Here is a 22,822-nt window from a genome sequence, read left to right on the forward strand (position 1 = left end):
ACATGACCTCTTTTTAGTCACATGTTCAAATTATTCCCGCCCTTTAAGACTTCCTTCTAACCTCAGCTTTCTTCTGATTAAGGCTAAAGAAAAGATCCTCTATTATTCAGTTCATCTGCAATTCTGAACAATTTGAGAGACAATTTTGTAAAGAGTTAAACTTAGTGATTCCCAAATTAAAGGAATCTCTACAGAAGAAGGTGCAGTTTAGATCCTTGAAGGTTGTTATACTTCCTGAAATGCGTGTCTAAAACTTAAAATCTTTAAAATATTCTTTTTTGTATTGTTTTGATCCTATCATTTTTTCTTTCTTTTTGGAAAGACAAGAAACTGTTTTCAGTGCCTTGATACTTTATCTAACTTACCTACTCCCACCGTATTTCATGGAAAGAGAAAGGGCAATATGTATACCATTCTCAAGTTTTTAAATGATATTCCTTCAAAGACAACAGGTTGATGGAGCAAAAGTCAATCATTAGAGTTGATGCCCAAAGAATACATTCAATGAAATGTTTTTTTTTTTAGTGAAAATTCAGATCATGATGTAAAGCCAACAGAGACTTGTTAAAAAACTCTCCAAACATATTAATTCAGAGGATGGACTCAAAATTTTTATCACAGCACATTAACAAAACTGTCTGTTCTTTTTTTTTTTTTTTTTTTTTATGTTATTCACTAAACACTTCATCATCACTCAATTCCAGATAAGTGGGGATAAACAGTCACAGTGGTAGTCTGTCATCATTTAAACATATCTGGTTTATAACACAGAGGGCATTACACGTCAGTAGCTAAAGGATGAGGAGAAGGCAATGGCACCCCACTCCAGTACTCTTGCCTGGAAAATCCCATGGACGGAGGAGCCTGGTAGGCTACAGTCCATGGGGTCGCTAAGAGTCGGACACGACTGAGCGACTTCACTTTCACTAGACACAACCTAATACAATATATTTATTTGTAGGTCAAAACAAAGATAATCTTCTGATTCTTGTTAGCATGCCAACCTTAAAATGATGTCATCCTGTAGTTCCATACCTCAACAAGTCCCTGCAGTATCCTAACAAAGATGACACACCCATAATGCACTCTGGCTGCTGATGGGATTAGCATATTCAGGGTAGAGGTAAGAAGTATGGCAGCTCCGAAAACTCTGAAAAATAAAAGGAGTTAACAGGTCTACATTTCTCAGATCAAGTTAATTACAAGCAATTTCAAGACAGAATTTTTTTTTTTCCCTAAAAGAATAAGAATGTTCTGAACTGGATTGGCTAGCCATTGCAAATAGATATTGGACTATCTTGAATTGCTACATCATTTGAAGCACAAAACTCAGCATTCAGAAAACAAAGATCATGGCATCTGGTCCCATCACTTTATGGCAAATAGATGGGAAAACAATGGAAACAGTGACAAACTTTATTTTGGGGGCGGGGGGGGGGGTGCTCCAAAATCACTGCAGATGGTGATTGCAGCCATGAAATAAAAAGACATTTGCTCCTTGGATGAAAAGCTATGACCAACCTAGACAGCATACTAAAAAGTAGAGACATTACTTTGTCGACAAAAGTCCATCTAGTCAAAGCGATGGTTTTTCCAGTAATCATGTATGGATGTGAGAGTTGGACTATAAAGAAAGCTGAGTACTGAAGAATTGATGCTTTTGAACTGTGGTGTTGGAGAAGACTCTTGAGAGTCCCTTGGACTGCAAGGAGATCCAACCAGTCCATCCTAAAGGAAATCAGTCCTGAATATTCACTGGAAAGGCTGATGCTAAAGCTGAAACTCCAACACTTTGGCCACCTGATGCTGAAGCTGAAACTCCAACACTTTGGCCACCTGATGCTGAAGCTGAAACTCCAATACTTTGGCCACCTGATGCAAAGAATTGACTTCTTGGAAAAGACCCTGATGCTGGAAAAGATTGAAGGCAGGAGGAGAAGGGGACGACAGAGGATGAGATGGTTGGATGGCATCACTAACTCAATGGACATGAGTTTGAGCAAGCTCTGGGAGTTGGTGATGGACAGGGAAGCATGGTGTGCTGCAGTCCATGGGGTCACAAAGAGTCGGACACAACTGAGCAACTGAACTAAACTGAATAAATCTGTTTATACATAATTTTAGTCACTTTCTTCATAGATATAATTACAAATTTTAAATAGTTAATTAAGCACTGCATATGGTTTGAGTCTATATATCTACAATGTAAGCTGCTGAAGGGCAAGAGCTTGCTTTTCAGATACACTGTTGTATCCCTAATGCCTAGCACAGTGCCTGATACATAGGAGATACTCACTGAAGAGCTGCTAAAGAAATAGTAAGTGCCTAAATGAAGTTGTGTCTAGTGTGATACCTTGAAGTATGGAAATTATAACTCCATTCATAAAATTTTATGAAGGGAATCATATGTAAATGCTCCCCAGATCTAATGATCAGCTCCCATAGGATATATTTTTAAAATAGAAAAAATTAATACTTCATATATCTACCTCAGGTTTGTCTTTCTGTGTAGGTGGTTGAGTGGAGGGGTTTTAGATACCCCTCTTTTTGCATACATATAAACAATTCAAAATAGAATTGCTAACACCTTTATCCATCTACAAGTAAAAATTATATTCCATTATTAACAAAAAAATCTCTCATAATATAATACTAAGGAAGAAAAATATCCCCTTAACCAGGTAACTTTAGAAATTTCTCTTGCAGAGAAATCTGGGGACACATTGTCTCTAGTGGGCTAAGCTGTGTGTTCTCAGTAAATTTTTTCAAGGCAAACACTGAACCTTGAATTCAGTGAAAATTGGCTGCCTCATAGAAGTTCTCATTTTTCCAGGAGCATGTTTAAATGTAACTGTTAAAGACGGGAGTTTCCAAAAGAGCCTTGATCATGATTAATCTGCTACTGAAATTTGAGAAATGACTTTATGAAAGGATGAAGTAGATCAGCTTTTTTCTATGAATCTTAGACTGGGACACAAAACTTTTGTTTACTTGCTATAGCCTAATAATCCACCTGTTCTCAGTGGCTTCTCTTCACACAGGTAAACAGTCACTCAAGAGGTGAATATTCTCTTCTGTTCTTCCTGTGTGCTATTTCCTGAATAGGTATCTTTGGCTCTGAGTCAGAGTAACTTATTTCCTAAATGCTTGGCGCAAAATAGAAACTTTTTATTTCTAGAAATGATTATCCCCATTAAAATGCCCAGCGATATTAAACTTCTGCCGACTATGGATTTATTTTCCAGAAATTAAATGCAAAAATCCCATATCCTGTCTTTAAAATATAAAAACTCAAAATTGTTATTAAAATTGTTTAAAAATGTATTTTCATGCTTGATTATTTTCAGTTGACTTTTCACCTGTCTCAAGACTGAAATCCACATGCTCTTATGTGCAAACTCCAGAACATTTTGGAGGTTTCCTTTAGGGCTGAGAGGAACTAGATACAAGGGAGTGTATGAAGCAAGCTTCCTGGACCTAGTGGTAAATGGTACCCGTCCCAAAGGCCAATGTCTTTCCCGTTCTGGGAGTGTGAATGTTAAACCTGTGCAGAAAAGGTGAAAGCAGAGAGAGAAAATGACACAGGAGTTTTGGGCTTATGGGTAGGTTTCTGTATACTGGAAAACTACTGTTGTTTCTGTATATCCATCTTACTTTATTTCTTATGCTCAATAAAAATGAGACTGAGGCTATTTACAACATCAAGGATAAAGAGAGCCAGAGCTACATAATGCTAAAGGAGTTTCAAAAGTGTTTATATGAGTTATACATCCAACTACTCCATTCAGCTCTTTGGAAGAATTCCTTCAAATTGTTGTCCATGAACCAGATGCATTAGAATTCCCTGGAGTGTTTATTAAAAATGCAGACTTCTTACTCCAGACTTTCCAAAACAGAATGTGCTAAGAGTGAAGCCTGGAAATTGGTTGTAATAAGCAGTCCAGGTGATAATTTTGCATGTGCATCCTAAGGTTTGCAAATATATATATATATATAGTTTTTAAACAGGTTCATCTAATATGTGTCTTCTTTTCTAATACTTATTTTGAAAGAATGATGCATGACATTTATTTTATATCTTTCAATCATCAGTTTCTTTCTGCCTATTTGAAAACATTGCTATCTCTAGATAAACTGGAGAGAGATTAATTTTATCTTTTTTTAGTTTAGGGTTTCTCAGCCTCCACACTGTTGATATTTTGAGATGAACAAAATTCTTTATTGTGGGATGTAGTCCTGTGCATTGTATGATGATGTAAACAGCACGCCAACCTTTATGCACTAGATGCCCGTAGCACAACCAAAAATGTCCCCAGAAATCACAAACTATCCCTTGGGGGACAAAATCATCTGCCAGTAAAGCTGAATCAATCATGAACTATTTGTTACTCAATTCATATTGTAGTCAGAACTAAATTTAATAAGTGATTATTCAACTGGTAAGACATCATGCTTATACTTCACATACCAAAAATCTAGCAACACAATGACATGACATTATTAATACACCCATTTTCTAGATGAAGAAACTAAGCCTGAAGTAAGTGATATCACTTGCCCAAGTTGTTAGCAGCTCTAAGTAGAGGAATCTTGTTTCAAATCTAGTCCATATAATTCCAAGGTCAGTGGGTTTTGTTGCTGGGATTTACATCTAATTGTGCACATAATATGTAGTCAGTAATGTGTTTCAGAATTAAAACTGAAAATTTAAATACTCATTTTTCACAAAGTTACTTGAAATCACACTATTCCTGAGATTAAAAATGTCAGTAGATTACTTTCAATGTTTACTTTCCATTCTTACCCTGAATAGTTGTTTCTAATTATATAATCTGTGACATTTCCAAATGCTTCCTAGTTTTAAGTTTCTTAATTTGTTTAGCCATCCTTTTTATTATTAGTGGTCATTGCATTATAAAAATGGATTGACTTTTTCCAACTACTTAAGAATATAATTCATAAAACATTTCAGAATCCAGTTTTTTCTAATTTTATGAAAATGATATCTAAATCAATATCCAAGTAATTAAAATAATGATCATAGAAATTCTTGGCCAATATGGAAGGTCTTTACATTTTTCTTAATGTACTACAGATAGTCAAAATTGAAACAGCCACTTCATTCAACATTGATTTATGCTTTCACACTCCAAACCTCTATGAGACTATATTTAGGGTACTATGTTGAGGAGGAAACAGGAGCCAAATTTACAGAGCACTTGCTACACTCTCTCCACCTACATTAATTCATTTAATCCTCACAACAACTCTGAGTTACACTTTCATTTTACAAATCAGAGACTAGAGACAGACTGTGTAAGAGACAAAAAGCAAGCAATAGACCTGATATCTGAATTCCAAACTCTCTGACATGGAAATCTGTAAATCTCTGCTCTTTTATCTACAAGATGCAACTTGTTGTTATTGCTGTTTAGTGGCTAAATCATGTCTGACTCTGTGACCCCATGGCCTGCAGCCCACCCGGCTCCTCTGTCCTTGAGATTTCCCAGGCAAGAATACTGGCGTGCATTACCATTTCCTTCTCCAGGGGAATCTTCCCAACCCAAGGATCAAATCTGCATCTCCTGCATTGGCAGGTAGATTCTTTACTGCTGACCCACCAGGGGAGCCCACGTGATGCAACTAGGCACCTAGAAAAAGACAAGGATGCTCTATGTGTAGTAGAAGAGCAAAAGAAAGACAACTAGCCAAAAACAACATACACTAAAGGCCATAACCAGAGTGCAAATGGAAAGCAAAGGAGGGAAAAGTCCATTCCAGCTGGCGTGACAAGGAAACAAGTCCTTCAGGAGGAACCTTTAAAGTTGGGCTTTGGAAGATTAGTATGAAAAAGGATGAAGAAATTCCAAAGAGGAAATGAATCAGCAAAGTTTCAAAACATGGAAGAGATTGCATTACATATCCGAAACAAAGGCAGAATTGAAAACGGCTGAACACAGTGATACACATGAGTAGGAGAACATCAGGAGTGAGATGAACGGGGAAATTGTAAGGAGGGTTTAAGCAGGTGTAGATACAACAGGGAAGGCAAGAGAAGAAATCATAAGTCCATGGCATCTTGGAGATGATAGCGTTTAGGGTGACCCCAGAGGGAATGCAATTATGCCCCTAAAGTTAAGTAAACATGAAAAGCTTACTGAAATTGAGGGGGTAGGAAGTGATGAAGTCAGGGAGTCAGAAGGTGAGAAGCATACATGTAAGTTCAGATAAGAGGAAGGCTTGCAGGGGAGTAAAGCGGTCAAAGTCACTAAAGTGGGAGAGGGAAAAAAGATGAAATCAATATTGTACAGAAATTTTGATAAGATTCTAGCTCTGTTGGTTAATAACTACGTGACTGGAAAGCTACTTAACCTCATTTGGCTTCTGATTTCTTGTCTATAAAAAGGAATGCAATGGTCTAGATCATGTTTACCAGGGCCAGACATCTGAGATTCAAAGTCCGTTCCTGTCGCTTACTACTTGAGTGATCTTGAACAGTGTACTCTACTGTCTATGCTTCATTCCTCATCTATAAAACAGGGATATTTATAGAACCTATGATTTATTACCAGTTAAGGACCCAGAAGAATGTCTGACATACCCTAAGCATTTAAAAGGTGTTAGGAGTTGGTCAATGATTGTATTAGTCTATCACGCTTCATAGGATTGTTGTGAGGCTAAAAGAAACAATATACCTAAAAGGCTTAGACTGGTGCCTGGCGCATAAAAATAAATCCGTAAATGTGAGTCAGTCAGGGAGAAATAATCACAGCCAATGGTATTGTGCTAGTTGTGTGCCAGTCACTGTTCAAGATTCTCATTTTAAACTAAAAACTATATTGGAGGGCTACTACTACCATTCTTATTTCATGGATAAAATAACCAAGTCCCGGTGAGTTAAATAAGTTGCTGAAGTCACATAGACACTTTAAGTGGAGAACTGTGTCTTATAATGACTCAAGTCTGGTTGTAGATTCTAAATACTTAACCCTGAAGCTATATTGTACTTTAATAGGGGCAGAACGAATACTAGCCCTAACAGTGCCAGCAGCAGCAGATAAAATAACAAAAACTCTGAAAGACCAAAATGTTATTGAAAGATGAATGGTCACAGCAGTGGGGAGTGAGAGAAGAATTCTATTCCGTCCCTCCTATGGTTTGTCTGCTTATTTATTTTGTGTAGTTGACTTACAACATTATACTAGCTTCAGGTGTACAACACAGTGATTAAATATTTTTATAGATTAAAATTCATGCAAAGTCATTATAAACCAATACCCATATTTCCTGTGATGTGTTTTACATCCTTGTAACATTTAATGTATACCTAGTAGTTCAAAGTAGTTAAATAGAGAGCTCATTTGAGGAGGGTTTTGTCCTTTTATGAACAAAATCTAAGCTTCAGAAAAGAAGTCGAAGAAATAGGAAAACTGAGTATGGAAAAAAAAAGCTCTGGAATGTAACATAGTTTAGCACTATGATTTCCAGAGTTCCTCATGTATGAACATCACCTTAAGGAGCATGTTCAAACACAGAGGGCTGGGCCAGAACTTCTGATTTCCTAGCTTGGTATGGTGCCTGAGAGTTTGTATTTCTAACAAGTACCCTGGTGGTGTTGATGTTGCTTTTCCTGATATGAGAATAACTGATTTAGCAGTATTATGCTGGATATTCCCTCCAGCCTTCACAAACGAGACAGATCTGGGGCAAGGGAAAGGCCCAGAGAGAACGGAGCTTGTCATAGCTGAAATAAGAGCCTTGCCTTTTATTGTAGAGGGGAGCAGCAAGGGTGAAGTGGAAACACCCGCTTAAAAGGACAATCTCCTTTATAAAATATAGATTATAAGTAGATCATTCAGTCAAGGCCAAAAGAGAAGGTCCTCTGACCTGGTTTTGATTGTCCTCATTAACCAAATTGGGGGCTTCCCTGAAAGCTCAGTTGGTAAAGAATCCGCCTGCAATGCAGGAGTCCCCAGTTCAATTCCCGAGTCAGGAAGATCCTCTGGAGAAAGGATAGACTACTACTCCAGTATTCCTGGGCTTCCCTTTTGGCTCAGCTGGTAAAGAATCACCTGCAGTGCAGGAGACCTGGTTTGATCCCTGGGTTGGGAAGAACCCCTGGAGAAGGGAATGGTACCCACTCCAGTATTCTGGCCTAGAGAATTCCATGGTCTCTATAGTCCATGGGGTCGCAAAGAGTCGGATATGACAGCAATTTTCACTTCAGTTCATTAACCAAACTGATTGAGTGGCTGCCATATTTTCCTTTGGGACATATAAACTGTAGAACATAACATTAGCTAAGAATACACATTCTATGGTTACACTGTATGAATTCAACTTCCAACTCTAATTTCTTACTAGATCTGATCTTGTGCAGTTGTTACTACTTGAATTCTCTAAGCCTTACCTTCTCCATTTGTTAAATGGAGATAATGTATCTTTATACTTTAAGGGATTATCGTGAAGATTAAATGAATCAATTATGAAAGGAGACAGTATCTGGTTAACAGTAAGTGGTTTATAATATCAGCTATCATGATATAGGAACTCCCTAACATTCAACAGAGTTCTCCAGAGAACTGTTATTATCTGTCTTTTTCCTCCAGAATGTTTTTGTTCTAATTAATAATGCTATTTCTGTGACCATGGATTCAAAGTTGTCCTGTGTCATCCTGAAATTCTAGAAGCTTAAAGTGCCTGAATCTTAGCTCTCATTCTGAGGGCACACAGTATGGACTGAAATACATCAGTCCGTCAATCTGTGCCTCAATAGTCTATTTAAAATATCTGACAGGAAACAAGCAAACAAAAATTGACAGTCTTCTTCAGATCAGTTTGTTGTCTTGGTATCTCCTACACACTTGCCTTCAATACCTACCCACCATACACACACACATGCACACTTTTCTTTTCCAACTGTCTCTCTGAGATATTTCTAAAGCACTGTAGATCACTTTCAAAAGACTTACCCCAAGATCCTCCATATTATTTGTGTCTCTTGGACAACACAGTCTAGATCTTTTATTTCTTCAAATTCCTAGATGGTAGCAGAATACTTTGCATGTGGCATGTGCTTAAGAAATAACCACCAGCTCCTTTTGTATAAAGATTTTAAATCCAGGGAAGTGATATCTTCCCTTCCCTACATGTAGGTGATAACAGGTCTTTCTTTCTTGAGCCTTCTTTATCCCAATAGCCTTTAAGATCAATTGACCATTTATTTGTTCCTGAGTCTTTGATGGGCACAAACTACTGTTCTGGGTATTCTAATAATCCTAGAAAGCTGAGTTACTCCCTAGAATAACTGTAGGATAGTAGTTCTGGACTAATAGAATTGAGACTATTCCTGTGGATAAATCTGCACTTGAAATAGCAAATGCATGGCCCAGTCTGGCCTCATCCTTAAATATTCCAAACAACATTGTGGGATATACTACAATCAACTGCCATTACACTTTCTATTCAGCACATCTTCATCAGCTTCTGAAATGACTCTCTTTAAGCTCTACTTTCAAAATCAAATTAGGTGGTAATGTTTCAGAGGTGATATACTGTCCTCCTAAAGAATTTCTCCATTTACCAGTGCTTAATGGAGTTGTGCTTGTTGTATTATGCTTAACAGTCATCATTTTTGTTTGGCTTGATGTTACCGAAACAAACAAATATAAGCATGAACATAAGAAGTTGAAGAAATAATAAATAGATTATGTATTAAGAAACATTTACCACTTGTGTGTGTTTTATTTCCCTAGCACTAGTCTCGACTTTGACACACAACTGCATTTGAAAATAATACCCACCATCATCTGTTTTTCAAGTTTATCATCTGATCAAAAGACTTCTCTTCCTTTTACCAGGTAGTGATCTTTGGGAAAGTTACTCTGCTATTCTGTTCAGTTCTCTGATCAGGAACACAATGTCTTTGAATATATAAGAATGCCTGCCTTATAGAGTTGCTGTAAGGAAGAATGATGATATATAAAAAGTTTAGTGATATGCATATTTATTAATTTAATTCTAATTGCAGTTGCATCTGCCTCCTGAAATGGAGAACTAAGAAAATTATGAAGACAATTTATATTTCATATCTGCTCTCTTCCCACCCCCAATACAAATGTACTGTTTGTACTGTTTAGGGAAAAGAAGAGATTTTATACCTGAATGATCTACCTCACATTGATTGAAAAGCTCTTCTGATATTCATTCACCCCCTCTCCACTTTACATGATTAGACTGTCTCTTCTGTGTTGCTATGCAATAGAGCTGGCTTTCTATTTTCCCCCATTTTAATATAAGAGCTAGATTTCTGGATTCATTTTAACTATGGGTTAGGAGAAGGTTGTACTCTACAGTATCATATGAGTTAAACAGCCATGCTACTGCTTGACTTCTGACTTCAGGAGCTCAAAGGAAATATTTATTTTTCAGGTTCAATTTTTATAACACTTTCGTCTTTTGAAATTCCACTGTAGCTTTCTGCAGGTGGGTTTTCAATGTCTCATCATAGGTTAAATGTTAAACTGTAAACTGTAAATACTAATGTATTTCATCTGATAATATTTTAATGAATTGATGATTATAGAATATACATTTAAGATATTATTCAATATAATTAACCAATTACACATTTGTAAAATTAATCCAATTTCTGATCCATAGCCTGAGTTTTCCATTTGTTTTGTTTTATGCTTTATAATCCATTTCAATTAAGAAACTCATGTAAGGTCTGATGACAGCTTCTTCCAAATAAAGGTGAATAATGTGAAGAAAAATAAATATTATATTTTACATAAAAATATTTTGTAGAAATAAATTTCCCCAAATAAACATATTTTAATTTTAAAATAACTTGCTTAATTTTCTGACTTGTAAATGTACATTATCAATAATATCAGACAATATTTATATCAGTATATGTAATATCAGGCAGTATATTTATATTAGTATTATATATAAAAACAAGCAATCAATGCAAATTCTAGCAAATTATACTAATTTTTTAGCAATGAACTAAACTAAAATATTGCTTTATCTGAAAAATAGTCAATATATGTAATCATTAATTAGATAAATATTGATGAACTTGAAGTTCCAAGTAGTAAGAGGACTTCAGCTAAAATTATATTTATTCTGTTTAAAGCCTTTGTCCTTATAGTTGGCAACTAAGGTGCTACCTAAAAAAAATCCACTCCTGGTGTAAATTTTGGTTGAGGGAAAAAACAAAGAAATATGCAAAAGTAAATATAAAAAAAAAATCTTAACTTTTCTATGCCTGAAGAACAGGATTAGAAACTAATTCATGCTCTAAATGTATCAAAGAGCATCATTACAATATCTGTGAAATGAAATAACAGCCATTTGCTTATTAAGATTGCTTTTCAAAATGATGAACTACTTGAAAGCTACTTAAAATTGTTTTCCTCATGATTTCCTTTGCAGTAAATGACATATTAAGATGAATTTGATTTGCTTATTTTCAAGTTAAAACCTCATTTTACTTGTTTCTCCTCTGTTATACACACACGTACACACACACACACACACACACACACACCCTCCAGTGTTCTTAAAGTGATTATATGTAAAAGAATACAATCACTTCATACCGTAAGACAAAAAAAGAGGAAAGGTGTGTGTGTCTGTGTGTGTGTGTCTGTGTAAGTGTGAGTGAGAGAGAGAGGATGCTCTATATTACAAACAGATTACCAGAACTGAGAAACATACAGTATCCCTGATACAGAAACATCTGAAAAAGCAAATGCAGTTGCTGAAAACCAGCATCACAACCTGCCTGATGATTAACATTCAGCGTGACCCAGAGTGAGTTCGCTGTGAAATTCCCAGTCGTCATCTTTTTTTCTATGACCCATAGTCACAAACAACCTCACATATCAAGCCCACCTGATAAGTATTTTCCTGGAAGAGGTGACAGGAACACTGGTGACTTGTCATTTCTACAGATGATATCTATTTTCCTGGAATCAATCAATCAGTTTCCATTTGGGCAGGGGCTTGTCACTTAACAAGGATCTAGTGTTTCTCACCCCAGGTGGGGCACTAATCCTCTTGGAGAGGATCTGTAGGAATAGACTGAGCCAGGCTGTTTAATGGATTTAATCTAATCAAATCAGGGCTTGGGTGCCTCCCTTTGTCACATCTGATGCTCCCATTCCCAAATTAAAAAAGGAATACACAAGCACAAGCCAGCCCTCTGGGTCCCTTGGTACCTCATTATGTTGTAAAAATGACTTCATCACTCATGACAGAGAAATTAGACAGCCCCAACAGTGGCATATGGCAGCGGGAGAATCATTCTACCAGCTGCCCACCTGACTCTCCTCCTTCAAAATCATGTCCCTCCCCCCAGAGGCTGCTTCTGCACTGCAGTAGTAGAATGTGGCAGCCGCAGTGGAAACCAGACCTAGTAAGGGCGGGAGGAGAGGAGACTGGAAGGCGAGAGAAGCCCGTGTCAGCAAACCACGTGCAAACCCTTAGGGACCCCTCCTCCCCAATACATCTATTCATCTCCTGGAAAGGGTATTTCTTTTGTCAGAAGAAAAGAAGGCCTTTTCTGCATTGCCCCAGATACCAAACCTATAGAGCCCACAATGGGGAAATGGCTAGATGTTTGATAGGCAGCCAGATGACTGAAATAGAGATAGTCACCTCTGGCCCTAAAGGACTGGATCACTATGAACCAGTTCCCTCATAGCAAGATGGTGGTATTTTGCAGCAGGCTTTATAGTCACAGTCTGAATTATTTTCTCACCAAAAGGAATTTGTAGATGCTTCTCACTGGAAGAGTTAAGAAACTCCTGCATGCAATCAGTGTTGCAATGGCTAAGTAAGTGTAGAAAACAAAAGATGATAGACAGGTGAGAGACAGAGAGAGTTAGGTGATGAGACTTAAGAATCTATTTCCAATGCTTATTATAATAAATATCTTCATTATTTTATTTTTGTGAAAGAAAATGACAGAATAGTACCAGTAACATTATTTATTTCTGGGCTTGAAGTATGAAGGCATTGTGTTTAAAGTATCTTTGTTCCTCTTTCTGAAAATCATTCTCACAAAAGGAGTTTTCATAATCAGGCAAGCCAGAATATTTACCTAAAGTATATCAAATTCCACTTTTATAAATGTAAATGCACATTAGTAAACAGTTCTATAATCCATACATTAGAATTTGTTAATTTTTAAGTATTAATCCTCTCTTCTTTATAGCAGTAGTACAAATTGAGCTGTATCAATTAGAGTTGCAAGCAAGAACCTCTTTCTTCTAGACAAAGGGTCTAAACTATCCCAGTCATGCTCAAATCTCTACAATCTTCTAGAAGCTCAGACTGCCAAAGGGCTGGGTCAGTAGAAAAACTTCCAAATACCATGGCTTTTTCCTCCAGAAAAATCACACTATTTGTCTAAGTCATTATTACGTATTTGCCTTTTGCAGGGAAAAGAACAGAATCACTGTGTTATGGCTAAATCATTTGGGAGCCAGTACACACACACACAGATATAGTATGTTTCTCCTGCCACAGAAATCTAAGAATCCCTGGGGCTTGCTAAAGGCTTCTCTCTCTAATTCATGGATTTCTGTCCTGGATTTAGGGTATGATAGATTACAGGCACTCATTCAGAGAGTAGAGGGCTCAACCTGCTACTGAAAGTGAATATTGCAATAAACCATATAATATCAGGCAGAGATGTCAACTTTCAATGCAGAGAGAGGTTGCAGTCATGTATTACTGGACATCTGAGTTTTAGTCACAATCTCTTTGTGACTTTGAACAAGTCACCACCTCCCTGATTTTCTATTTCCTTTCCCAATGAGAGGATCAAATGAGTTGAACCCTCAGTTCAGTTCAGTCACTCAGTCGTGTCTGACTCTCTGCGACCCAATGGACTACAGCACGCCAGGCCTCCCTGTCCATCACCAACTTCCAGAGCGTACTCAAACTCATGTCCATCGCGTCGGTGAAGGCATCCAACTATCTCATCCTCTGTCATCCCTTTCTCCTCCTGCCTGTAATCTTTCCCAGCATCCGGGACTTTTCAAATGAGAGTTCTTTGAATCAGGTGGCCAAAGTATTGGAGCTTCAGCTTCAGCATCAGTCCTTCCAATGAATATTCAGGACTGATTTCCTTTAGGATGGATTGGTTAGATCTCTTTGCAGTCCAAAGGACTTTCAAGAGTCTTCTCCAACACCATAATTCAAAAGCATTAATTCTTTGGTGCTCAGCTTTCTTTATAGTCCAACTCTCACATTGATACATGACTACTGGAAAGACCATAGCTTTGACTAGATGGACCTTTGTCGGTAAAGTGATGTCTCTGCTTTTTAATATGCTGTCTAGGTCTGTCATAGCTTTTCTTCCAAGGAGCAAGTGTCTTTTAATTTCATGGCTGAAGTCACCATCTGCTGTGATTTTGGAGCCCCCCAAAATAAAGTCTCTCACAGTTTCCATTGTTTCCCTATCTAGTTGCCATGAAGTGATAGGACTGGATGCCATGCTCTTAGTTTTCTGAATGTTGAGTTTTAAGCCAACTTTTTCGCTCTCCTCTTTCACTTTCATCAAGAGGCTCTTTAGTTCTTCTTCACTTGCTGTTCTTTCTGTTACCAGGAGTTCACTATATGCTACAGATACATGTGATGGTCAGTTTGTTATCTGAATAAAGAACTGTTTTCTCTTTAGCAAAAGTCAAGTTAGAAACCCAAGAATACCTGAAAAGATAAAATGTTCCACTAGGAACTGAACTCTCTTTGAATAAAGGATAGGGGTATGGGAAATAATCTTTAATTTTTATCAGAGAAGTCTAACCTCAAACTTTTATGGATTTATCTAAGCACATTTATAATGCCTGGCTAGAATTCAAAGGTTCCATATACCGAAATTCTATAATCCCTATACTGTTGGCTAAATGTGTTTTTTAAGACAGCTGTTTACAAGCCTTTACATGAGACTTATGGCACTTTCAGCAAACAATAATTTTAACTATGAATAATATGTATGGGAAAATAATTTTAAAGGCAGAAATCTGATATGAGAAAAGAGCTATTTTTTTACCACAAGAGAAATAATCTTTTTGCATTACTAATTCTTAAGGCAAATTTAAACACAAGTGATACTGAATGATCAGGGCTTTTTTCTTTCATTTTTTTTCAGAATATAAAATGCTATTAGAAATAAGTAACAGTCAACAATTATTAAGTACCAGGCATGCTTAATAATTTTACACATATTCTCTTATTTAGGCATCATGATAGTCCCAGCAGGTAAATAGTTTAACTAACTCCTTTTACAGAAATACAAACCGAGGCTCAGAGAGTTTAAATAATGTTTCATGCCATTCGGTTATTAAGTAGTACATTCAGGAGTCTGAACACAACCCTATTGGCTTTAAAATCTATAGTTAAAGTGTGAAACACTTTGTTGAGATGTTATTTCATTTACTCAACAAGTATCTATCATAAGCCAGGCACTCTTTGAGATGCTAGAGATATAGTGGTGTTAATACATGACAAAATTACTTGCACTCATGGAGCTTACATTTTATTGTAGAAAAGCAGTTATTTCTTAGTTATAGATCACTAAGAAAAATACTGGTATGATAGCTGGCAGTGGTGCTACATAAAAAATTAAAGCAGAGTTGGGAAATCGGGAGGACAGGAGCAGAAGAGGGAATGTTTTTAAATAGAGCTTAAGTAATATTTCCACCTAGACAGAGGCAAGAATAGTCTCTGTGAATACAACATCATCCACTAAAAACATAATGTTGACCAAACTTTCTTTGATAAATCTGACCTTCTTTGGTTATGCCTTTGCAAAAATTTTGTTGTTTCTTCCACTAAGTCATTGACCACGCTCCTCATCACTCTCTAAATACAAGATAAAGATCGTTTTTAGTAATTTCACATTTGTAAGTATCTGAGTTACCATGAGCCCTATGGTCTTATTGTTTAAAGACAAAATTAATTTGCCCCCAATACTTTGTAATCACTGTATTAAATATGTTCTCATCTAAAAACATTACAGATTTTATAAGAAATCTTCCTTTGATTCCCCACTTTAAAACCCTCTGTAGAGGGAGTTGATGAAATTCTTCTGTCCAGGTTGTGCAATAGCTGTTTGAGGAAAGGTAAAGAAAATAATGATTCAGGAGCTTTCCTGGAGACTCAGTTTCCTTCCCCCCACAACTCCCCTACCTCTTCTTCTCAATGAGCAGAAAAGCAAGAACTGAGAATTGGACCAGAAAAAAAAAAAAAAAACAAGAAATCTGTATTCTGACCAAGAGTGGGGCTGTTTTTGCTTAATTCATAAAATGGAGAAGCCAAATCATTGCTGTTTGTTTTTCATTGAGAAATCTGCCAGGAGGTGTAACCAGAAGCACTTCTCTCTAGGGGAGCTGTCTCCACATGCGTCAGTTCCTCTACTCCAGTTCCACCCACAACAGTGATGGCAAACACTTCCAAAGAGAGCTTTTTGTACACCAAGAGGGAAAGGACTCTGTCCCCAGCATCCCACTCAAGGGAAAGCTTGTTCTATTATTAAATGATCTGTAGGGAAGGCAGAATGGGTGCACAATGCTTGTAGGTGGAAAATGGGTCTTGGTATGCTGCTTTTGCTGTTTTGAAAATGGAAACATACATCTTTCAAGCCAATTCTAAAAATTTCTAAAACTTCATGTTAAAAAAAGTCTTCTAAGATAAAATTCTATGTAGCATGTACAGGAGTAATGGACATTTACCAACTAGTCAATGAAAGTGTCTCTGGGTGATTAAGTTATGTATGATTTTTATTGTCCTTTCTTTTTAGTATACTTTTCCTATTTGATATGTAACACTTTTATAATCAGAAAAGGAAATGTTATACATTTTTAAACCTGTTTTCACAAGAGGTTTCCAGTGTATATTTCTCATTGTATGCTTTTAATAATATTTTTAAAAATATTAAAAATAAAGCAGATAATCAAAATCTTAAAAAGTGAGCAGGTTCACATTCTTATCTGTTCACAATATTTTACAAAAAATTTTGACTGTTTTCTCTGCCTTGGAGAACACAAAACATTGTATACGAAAATATTGTTCCTCTCTCCTAAATATCTACTTAAAGATACTGTGGTTTTGGATCCAAATAAAAATTCTAAACTTCAGGACATTTTCTCTTGAGGAAAATCTTCAAATAAATTAGAACCTGAGTCAGCATCAGTCTTTTCTTTACTAGACATGACACAAGTGATAGCAATGAGCTTGCATTTTTTTTAAACCTAGAAAAACCTGTTTACTGACCTCCCAGTGTTAGAAAGAGTGAAAGCTAAAGCATCCTGATGTTTTTTCCTGGCAGGAAAATGTTAGCATTTTAACATTTGGCAAACTGAAGGTTTTGACTCTGAAAAAAAACTTAAAGGCATAGTCATTATATTTTTATTTCACCTTTTATTGAGTTTCCTTTCCTTTTTTTTTTTTTTTGGTGAATTTATGCATGGCTTTCCACTGAAGTGAAAAATATTTTACATATGTATGTTTGGGGTATCTTTCTGGGAAATTTATTTTGTTTTGGAAAATATTTTTAGGAAAAAATTATTGGCACTGCATTAGGGATATAAAAGTCAAAATGTAACATATTTATTGCCAGTGATATTTAAGAAAATATTCCTTTAAATTTTTCTGCCTTATGTCAATTTTTAAAATTTATCCCATCCATAAAATAGGGTTCTCTACACAGTTAATAATTTTCAGTTTAAACTCATATCATTTTTAAAAGTATATTTTTTTTTATCCTGTTGAGCCTGAGTATTAGCCATCACAATGTTAGGGTAAAGACAGTATTCAAGAGGCATTATTTCTAGTCTATTGCTCTCTCCTCTTAACATTTTGAGAACAAAAATCCTCACCCTAGGGGCATTAAGCTGAAAATAAATTCCCAAGAATCTCTCCCTAGGTCTTGGAGATGACTGAGAAATTTGGGGCAGGAAAACACCTCTCCTGGATGGGACCGTAGGTGACAAAAGCCAGGGAAGGGGCTTGGGAGATGTCACTGAGGGATGAGAGACCAGTGTAGGGAAGCAGAGAGGAGATCAAGACTAGAGAGGTGCCCAGTTCTAGATTACTTCCCAGGAAAACTTAACCTTTGGTGGGGAGAGAGAGAGGTGAAGTCCTAGGTATAGGCTCTGAAACATGACCCCAAATCTTTATTTGGGGTCTCTATGCAGCGAATGGGCTTCCCTGTTGGCTCAGAGGGTAAAGAATCTGCCTGCAATATGAGAGACCCGGATTCGATCCCTGATTGGGAAGATCCCCTGGAGAAGGGCATGGCAACCCACTCCAGTATTCTTGCCTGGGAAATGCCATGGATGGAGAAGCCTAGCGGGCTATCCCCCACGGAGTTGCAAGAGTCCGACAAGACTTGGCGACTAAACCACCAACCGCTATGCAGCAATACCAGCAAAGGCAGGAGCGTCTGTTCTTTCTCAGCTTAACACTTAGATTTAAGGAGTACTTAGTTTTATTTATCATAATGAACACAATGAAGCAAATGAAGCTGATTCTCACCGTCGGAGGGCCAGGCTATGCTCCTTGACACCCCCACCCCATCAGTCGTTTTGCCTCGCATTTCAGGGTGCCTCTGCAGGTGCCGGCAGGGGCACTCTTGAGGGCTGGCGCTAGGACCCCGGCCGCCGTCACCACCGCAGCCAGGCTGGAGGGCGCTGGACGCAGCTGAGCGCCTTCCCCACCCCGCCCCTACTCCGCCGAGCTCATTAACAGGTGGAATCGCACCCGGGGCGCCTGAAATCCCGCCTGGCTCCATAGAAACAAATCCGGCAGACCCAGAGCACCATCTGGGCGGGCTTTCGATGCGCCCTGCCAGGAGGTCAGCATCACACGGAGCCGTGGTACCCGAGGGATGAGAGGAGAGGCGCGCAATGACGCCCCCACCCTCTGTGCACCGGGCGGCACTGTCTCAGCTGCCCGGCTCCCCGGCAGGCCTCAGCACCTACCAGGCCTCGGGGCACGTCGACCATTTCACCAGAAGCCGGTTACACCCGCGCTGGGAGGGGGCGGCGGTAACCTGCACCCACATCCTTGAGGGCGCCTTATTCTGGAAGGAGGCACCATGTTCCAGCCCCGATAGTGGATTCCAGGGGACTAGGAGACCTCGTCCGGGAGTTACCCAGTCTCGCGGAGCTCTCGCCCCGGCCCCAGCTTCCGCTACCCCTCGGGGGGTATAAATCCCACCTCTCTGCGCCCCCGTCGGGCCCCGGAGCTTTACCTGTTGGCTGCCAGCCGAGAAGCGATGTAGCCGCCTGGAATCTGTGTGATGATATAGCCCCAAAAGAAAGAACCGTGGATCATCCCTACGGTTTCCGGGTCCCAGTTGAATTTGGCTTTCTATGGAGTAGGGAAAAAAGAAACAAGTGGAGGGAGACCGTTTAGTCAGGGCTTTGGGCTGGAAATTCACGATCAGTAGTTCTCTGCGTAACGGCCCTCACCGCCCGAGATACTCCCTGACTTCTGGTCGTGGGGATGGCTTAATGTTCGTTTCCTAACAAAATTAAATCTATACCTTCTTACAGAGAAGAAACGCCTCTTTTCACTGAAAAACGTGCTCGTTTGAAATGGATTCATAGCGAATCTGGGCGCCTTGATTTTGCTCCCCGACAACTGTCTGGCAGGTCGGATCCCCTCTATGAACGACGACCCGGCAGGGCTTGAATTTGGGAAATGACTCTCCACGAGGAGATTCTGTTCGCTGGCGGGGGACAGAGACATCTGACGGGGGTCCATGTAGCCCAGGCCGACCTATTCGGCTGCAGCGGTGGAATCGCTGGGAGAATGGAACCCAACTGGGAAAAAGCTAGGGAAGAGGGGGTGGGGAGCTTGGGATGAAACGCGCGGAAGTCGGAAGAGCTAGTGGGAAGGATGGTGGTCCCTGTAAAGTGGGGATGGGCCTGGGCCAGAAAGATTTGGAAAAGCCCAGGGAAACCGGGGAAATCAGTGGAGACGGAGGTGGCGCTCAGGGGTAGTCTGAAGAGCAGGAGAGGGGTGTGTCTGAAGGTCCGAGCCTAACTCCGCCCTCGCCAGCGTGGCTTGCCATCCAAGGTGAACCTTACAGTAAACCAGGGCTAACTATCCGCACAAGGAAAGGTGAAAAGGTCCTTATTCGGCGTGGGAAACTGGAGACCCTGTTTCTGCCCCTTTGAATAAAATTCTGAAACCAAACGCCCTTCGCAGGATCTCCAAGAATAAGCCAGGGCCCATCAGCACTCACAGTATCCCATCCACAGCCCATCCCGAATTTATCATCCCAACCCCCAGCCCTTGCTCTGCCAGACTTAAATTCTCTCAGGTCTCTTTACAGGAAGTCTCCGGACCCGCGGCTTTCTGTGACCTTGACTTTGACCTCCCGCCACCCTCTCTCTAGGCACCACTCAACGCACATTGTAAGATTACTGGCGGGCGGGACTGGATTCCCGGTGACCCTGAGCCTATCAAGCTCTTCTTTGTCCGCCAGTCAGGGCGGCTCCTAAAGACCTCTCGGCTAAAACTGCCCATATGTGTGCACAGTTGCTTTGATTTGTTTTTCGGTTTTGTTTCATTGTGGTGATTAAGAATGTTGGTCGAGAATTGTAGGGAGTTGGAGAAATAATAACTGATCTGCTGCTCTATTCCTCCGGGTAAAAGAAAAATAGTTCGATTTAGATTTTGCGGACGGTATTAAGGATCAACTCTTTGTATGAAATCTCTATCCTCAAAAAGCTATTGAGCTTTTTCCACTTTACTATTTTCCACTTTGCTGGGGAGAAAAAGAAGGCCCAGAGAACAGAAGCGGCGTGCTCCAACGTAAACAGGGATCGATAACATTGCCGCGGCCCCATCTAGAAGGGCAGGGCTAGAGGGGCCTTGAAGGGGCAACCACGCCCTCCGCATTCGGCGGGGAGAGCGAGGCTCAAACAGGTGAAGTGGGTCTGCGACACCACCGGGCCAGCCGTCGCGTACCTCCTTGATCACCTTGCCCCCGCGGTGGATGGTGCTGTTGTTGACCATGTCCACGATGGCCACGCCCAGGTTGCAGCGGATGCCGAAGGAGATGCAGAAGCCCAGGCCGCTCATGATGGCGATGATGTAGCGACGCGGCAGGCCAAAGCACGTGCAGTCGCACAGCGGCGCCTTCTTCTCAGGCACCTCCAGGGGCTTGCCATCCTCCGTCAGCTCGATGGTCTCCCCGGCGTCCTGCTTCTTCTCCAGCACCCTGCGCGGCACAGCGTGGGGAGGCAAGGACGCTGGGGGTTAGGCACCCCATCCCACCCCCCCTACGCCGGGACCATTCCCAGTTCCCGGAACCCGTCATATCTGGGGGAGGAGGGCCCGGACCGCCTTCCCCACCCTCAGGAATTAGGGAGCTGGGGTCACACCAGACTTCAGGGACTCCCAAGCTCCCTCCCTGCGGCCGCATCTCTTCAACTTTCAATATTTTATCTTCTCTGGCAGCCAATCCCCCTTCCCTCGGGGATTCACCCCACAGTGCCTTGATTCACATCCATCGCCTGGGCCTGACTTTCCTGTGGGGTCTGCAGTTTGGAAAAGAAGAGTGACCCGAACGGTGCCTTCTCAGCACCTGTGTAGACGCCTCCCAACTGCAGCGCTCTACCCGAGTCGCTTTCATACAGCCTCCAGTCTCCCGAGGGCTGCTCCGCGGCGGCGGGCCCAGGCACACTCCTGCACCCGCGTACCCCTTCCTTTCCTGCTAAGTTAAACCCCCCGGACGGAGGACGCCGGGATACCGTCCCGGCTGAGCCCGGGAGCCCCCGGGGACCAAGGCCTGTCCAGTCCAGTGTCCACGGGGAGGTCTGCGAACGCTCCGTGAGTGTCATGCCCTCTCCCTTCCCGTTCCTCTAACCCCAGGATGCCAGTTCAACGTTTACTCTCCTGTGACACAGCTTACTCTTTTCCCTCTTTTTACTCGAGTTTGAAACAAAGGCCTCCGCCGCATATGGCCGACACCAAAGCTTCCTACTGCCAGAACATGAATAATTAATTATTCACAATCTTGCGTCATTACTATCTCAGTTACAAACACCAAAAATGTCCTGGGCCCATTTCCAAAGACAATGCGACTCCCAGATACACGAAAGCGCCCCCAAATCAACTCCAGGAAGATGTCCCACATCAAGGTAGAAGACACCAGATTTATGTTTCTGTTTGTGTTTTTTTTTTTTTTAACTTGTTTAGTGTTTCACAAGATTTCACCCCTCTGATTCAATCGCTCTGGGCTTTGTCCTTGGGGGAAGGGGAAAGTAGAGTGATGGAATGGTTTAACTAGAAGCTGAGAGTGCTGTTCTGGTCCACAGTATATCCGTGAAATTTCTATTAAAAAGAAGAGGAATGTGAAGGGTAACACATCGTGAACCTTTGAGATGGATATTTAAACAAAGAACCTCTCCGTTTACAATTTGCAGATATTTTCCAATCCACCATGTATCTTGCCACACAGAATCATTTTCATACACATGGAGAAAGCAAAATAGATCAATTTCAAGAATACCTAGCTTAGGAGACAGCTGTTAAGCAATTTGAGGCTACCAGGAAAAAAAATCAGACTTGCAAATTCTACAAAATATAAACTGGGGAATAGATCATAAAGCTAACTGTAGCTATGTTAGTACTTATTCCTAAAGTCTAATTCCAGCATTAGAGCATATGGCAATGTATTTATTTTGGGAGAGTAAAGTTTCATTAATGAAATTTTTTTTCACATTGGCTTCATATGCTCATATATGCAAAGTTAAACTCTGCACCTGAACTCCCCACTGATGGCAGT

The 22,822-nt window shown here is 40.0% G+C and overlaps 1 protein-coding gene across 3 annotated transcripts in view; it reads right to left on the minus strand.

Moving 5' to 3' along the window:
• The window catches only part of SLC17A6 (solute carrier family 17 member 6), a 41,296-nt gene that overhangs the window by 16,470 nt on the left and 2,004 nt on the right, over nt 1-22,822 (minus strand). For all 3 annotated transcript variants that reach the window (XM_070782508.1, XM_019954529.2, XM_070782509.1), the window contains 3 exons: nt 21,001-21,253; nt 19,274-19,392; nt 1,036-1,150 (listed from right to left, as the gene is read on the minus strand). In XM_070782508.1, the coding sequence (XP_070638609.1) occupies nt 1,036-1,150; nt 19,274-19,392; nt 21,001-21,253 (487 nt within the window). The remainder of the gene's footprint in view (nt 1-1,035; nt 1,151-19,273; nt 19,393-21,000; nt 21,254-22,822) is intronic.

Source organism: Bos indicus, chromosome 29, assembly GCF_029378745.1.
Source record: "Bos indicus isolate NIAB-ARS_2022 breed Sahiwal x Tharparkar chromosome 29, NIAB-ARS_B.indTharparkar_mat_pri_1.0, whole genome shotgun sequence".
NCBI classification, from domain to species: Eukaryota; Metazoa; Chordata; class Mammalia; order Artiodactyla; family Bovidae; genus Bos; species Bos indicus.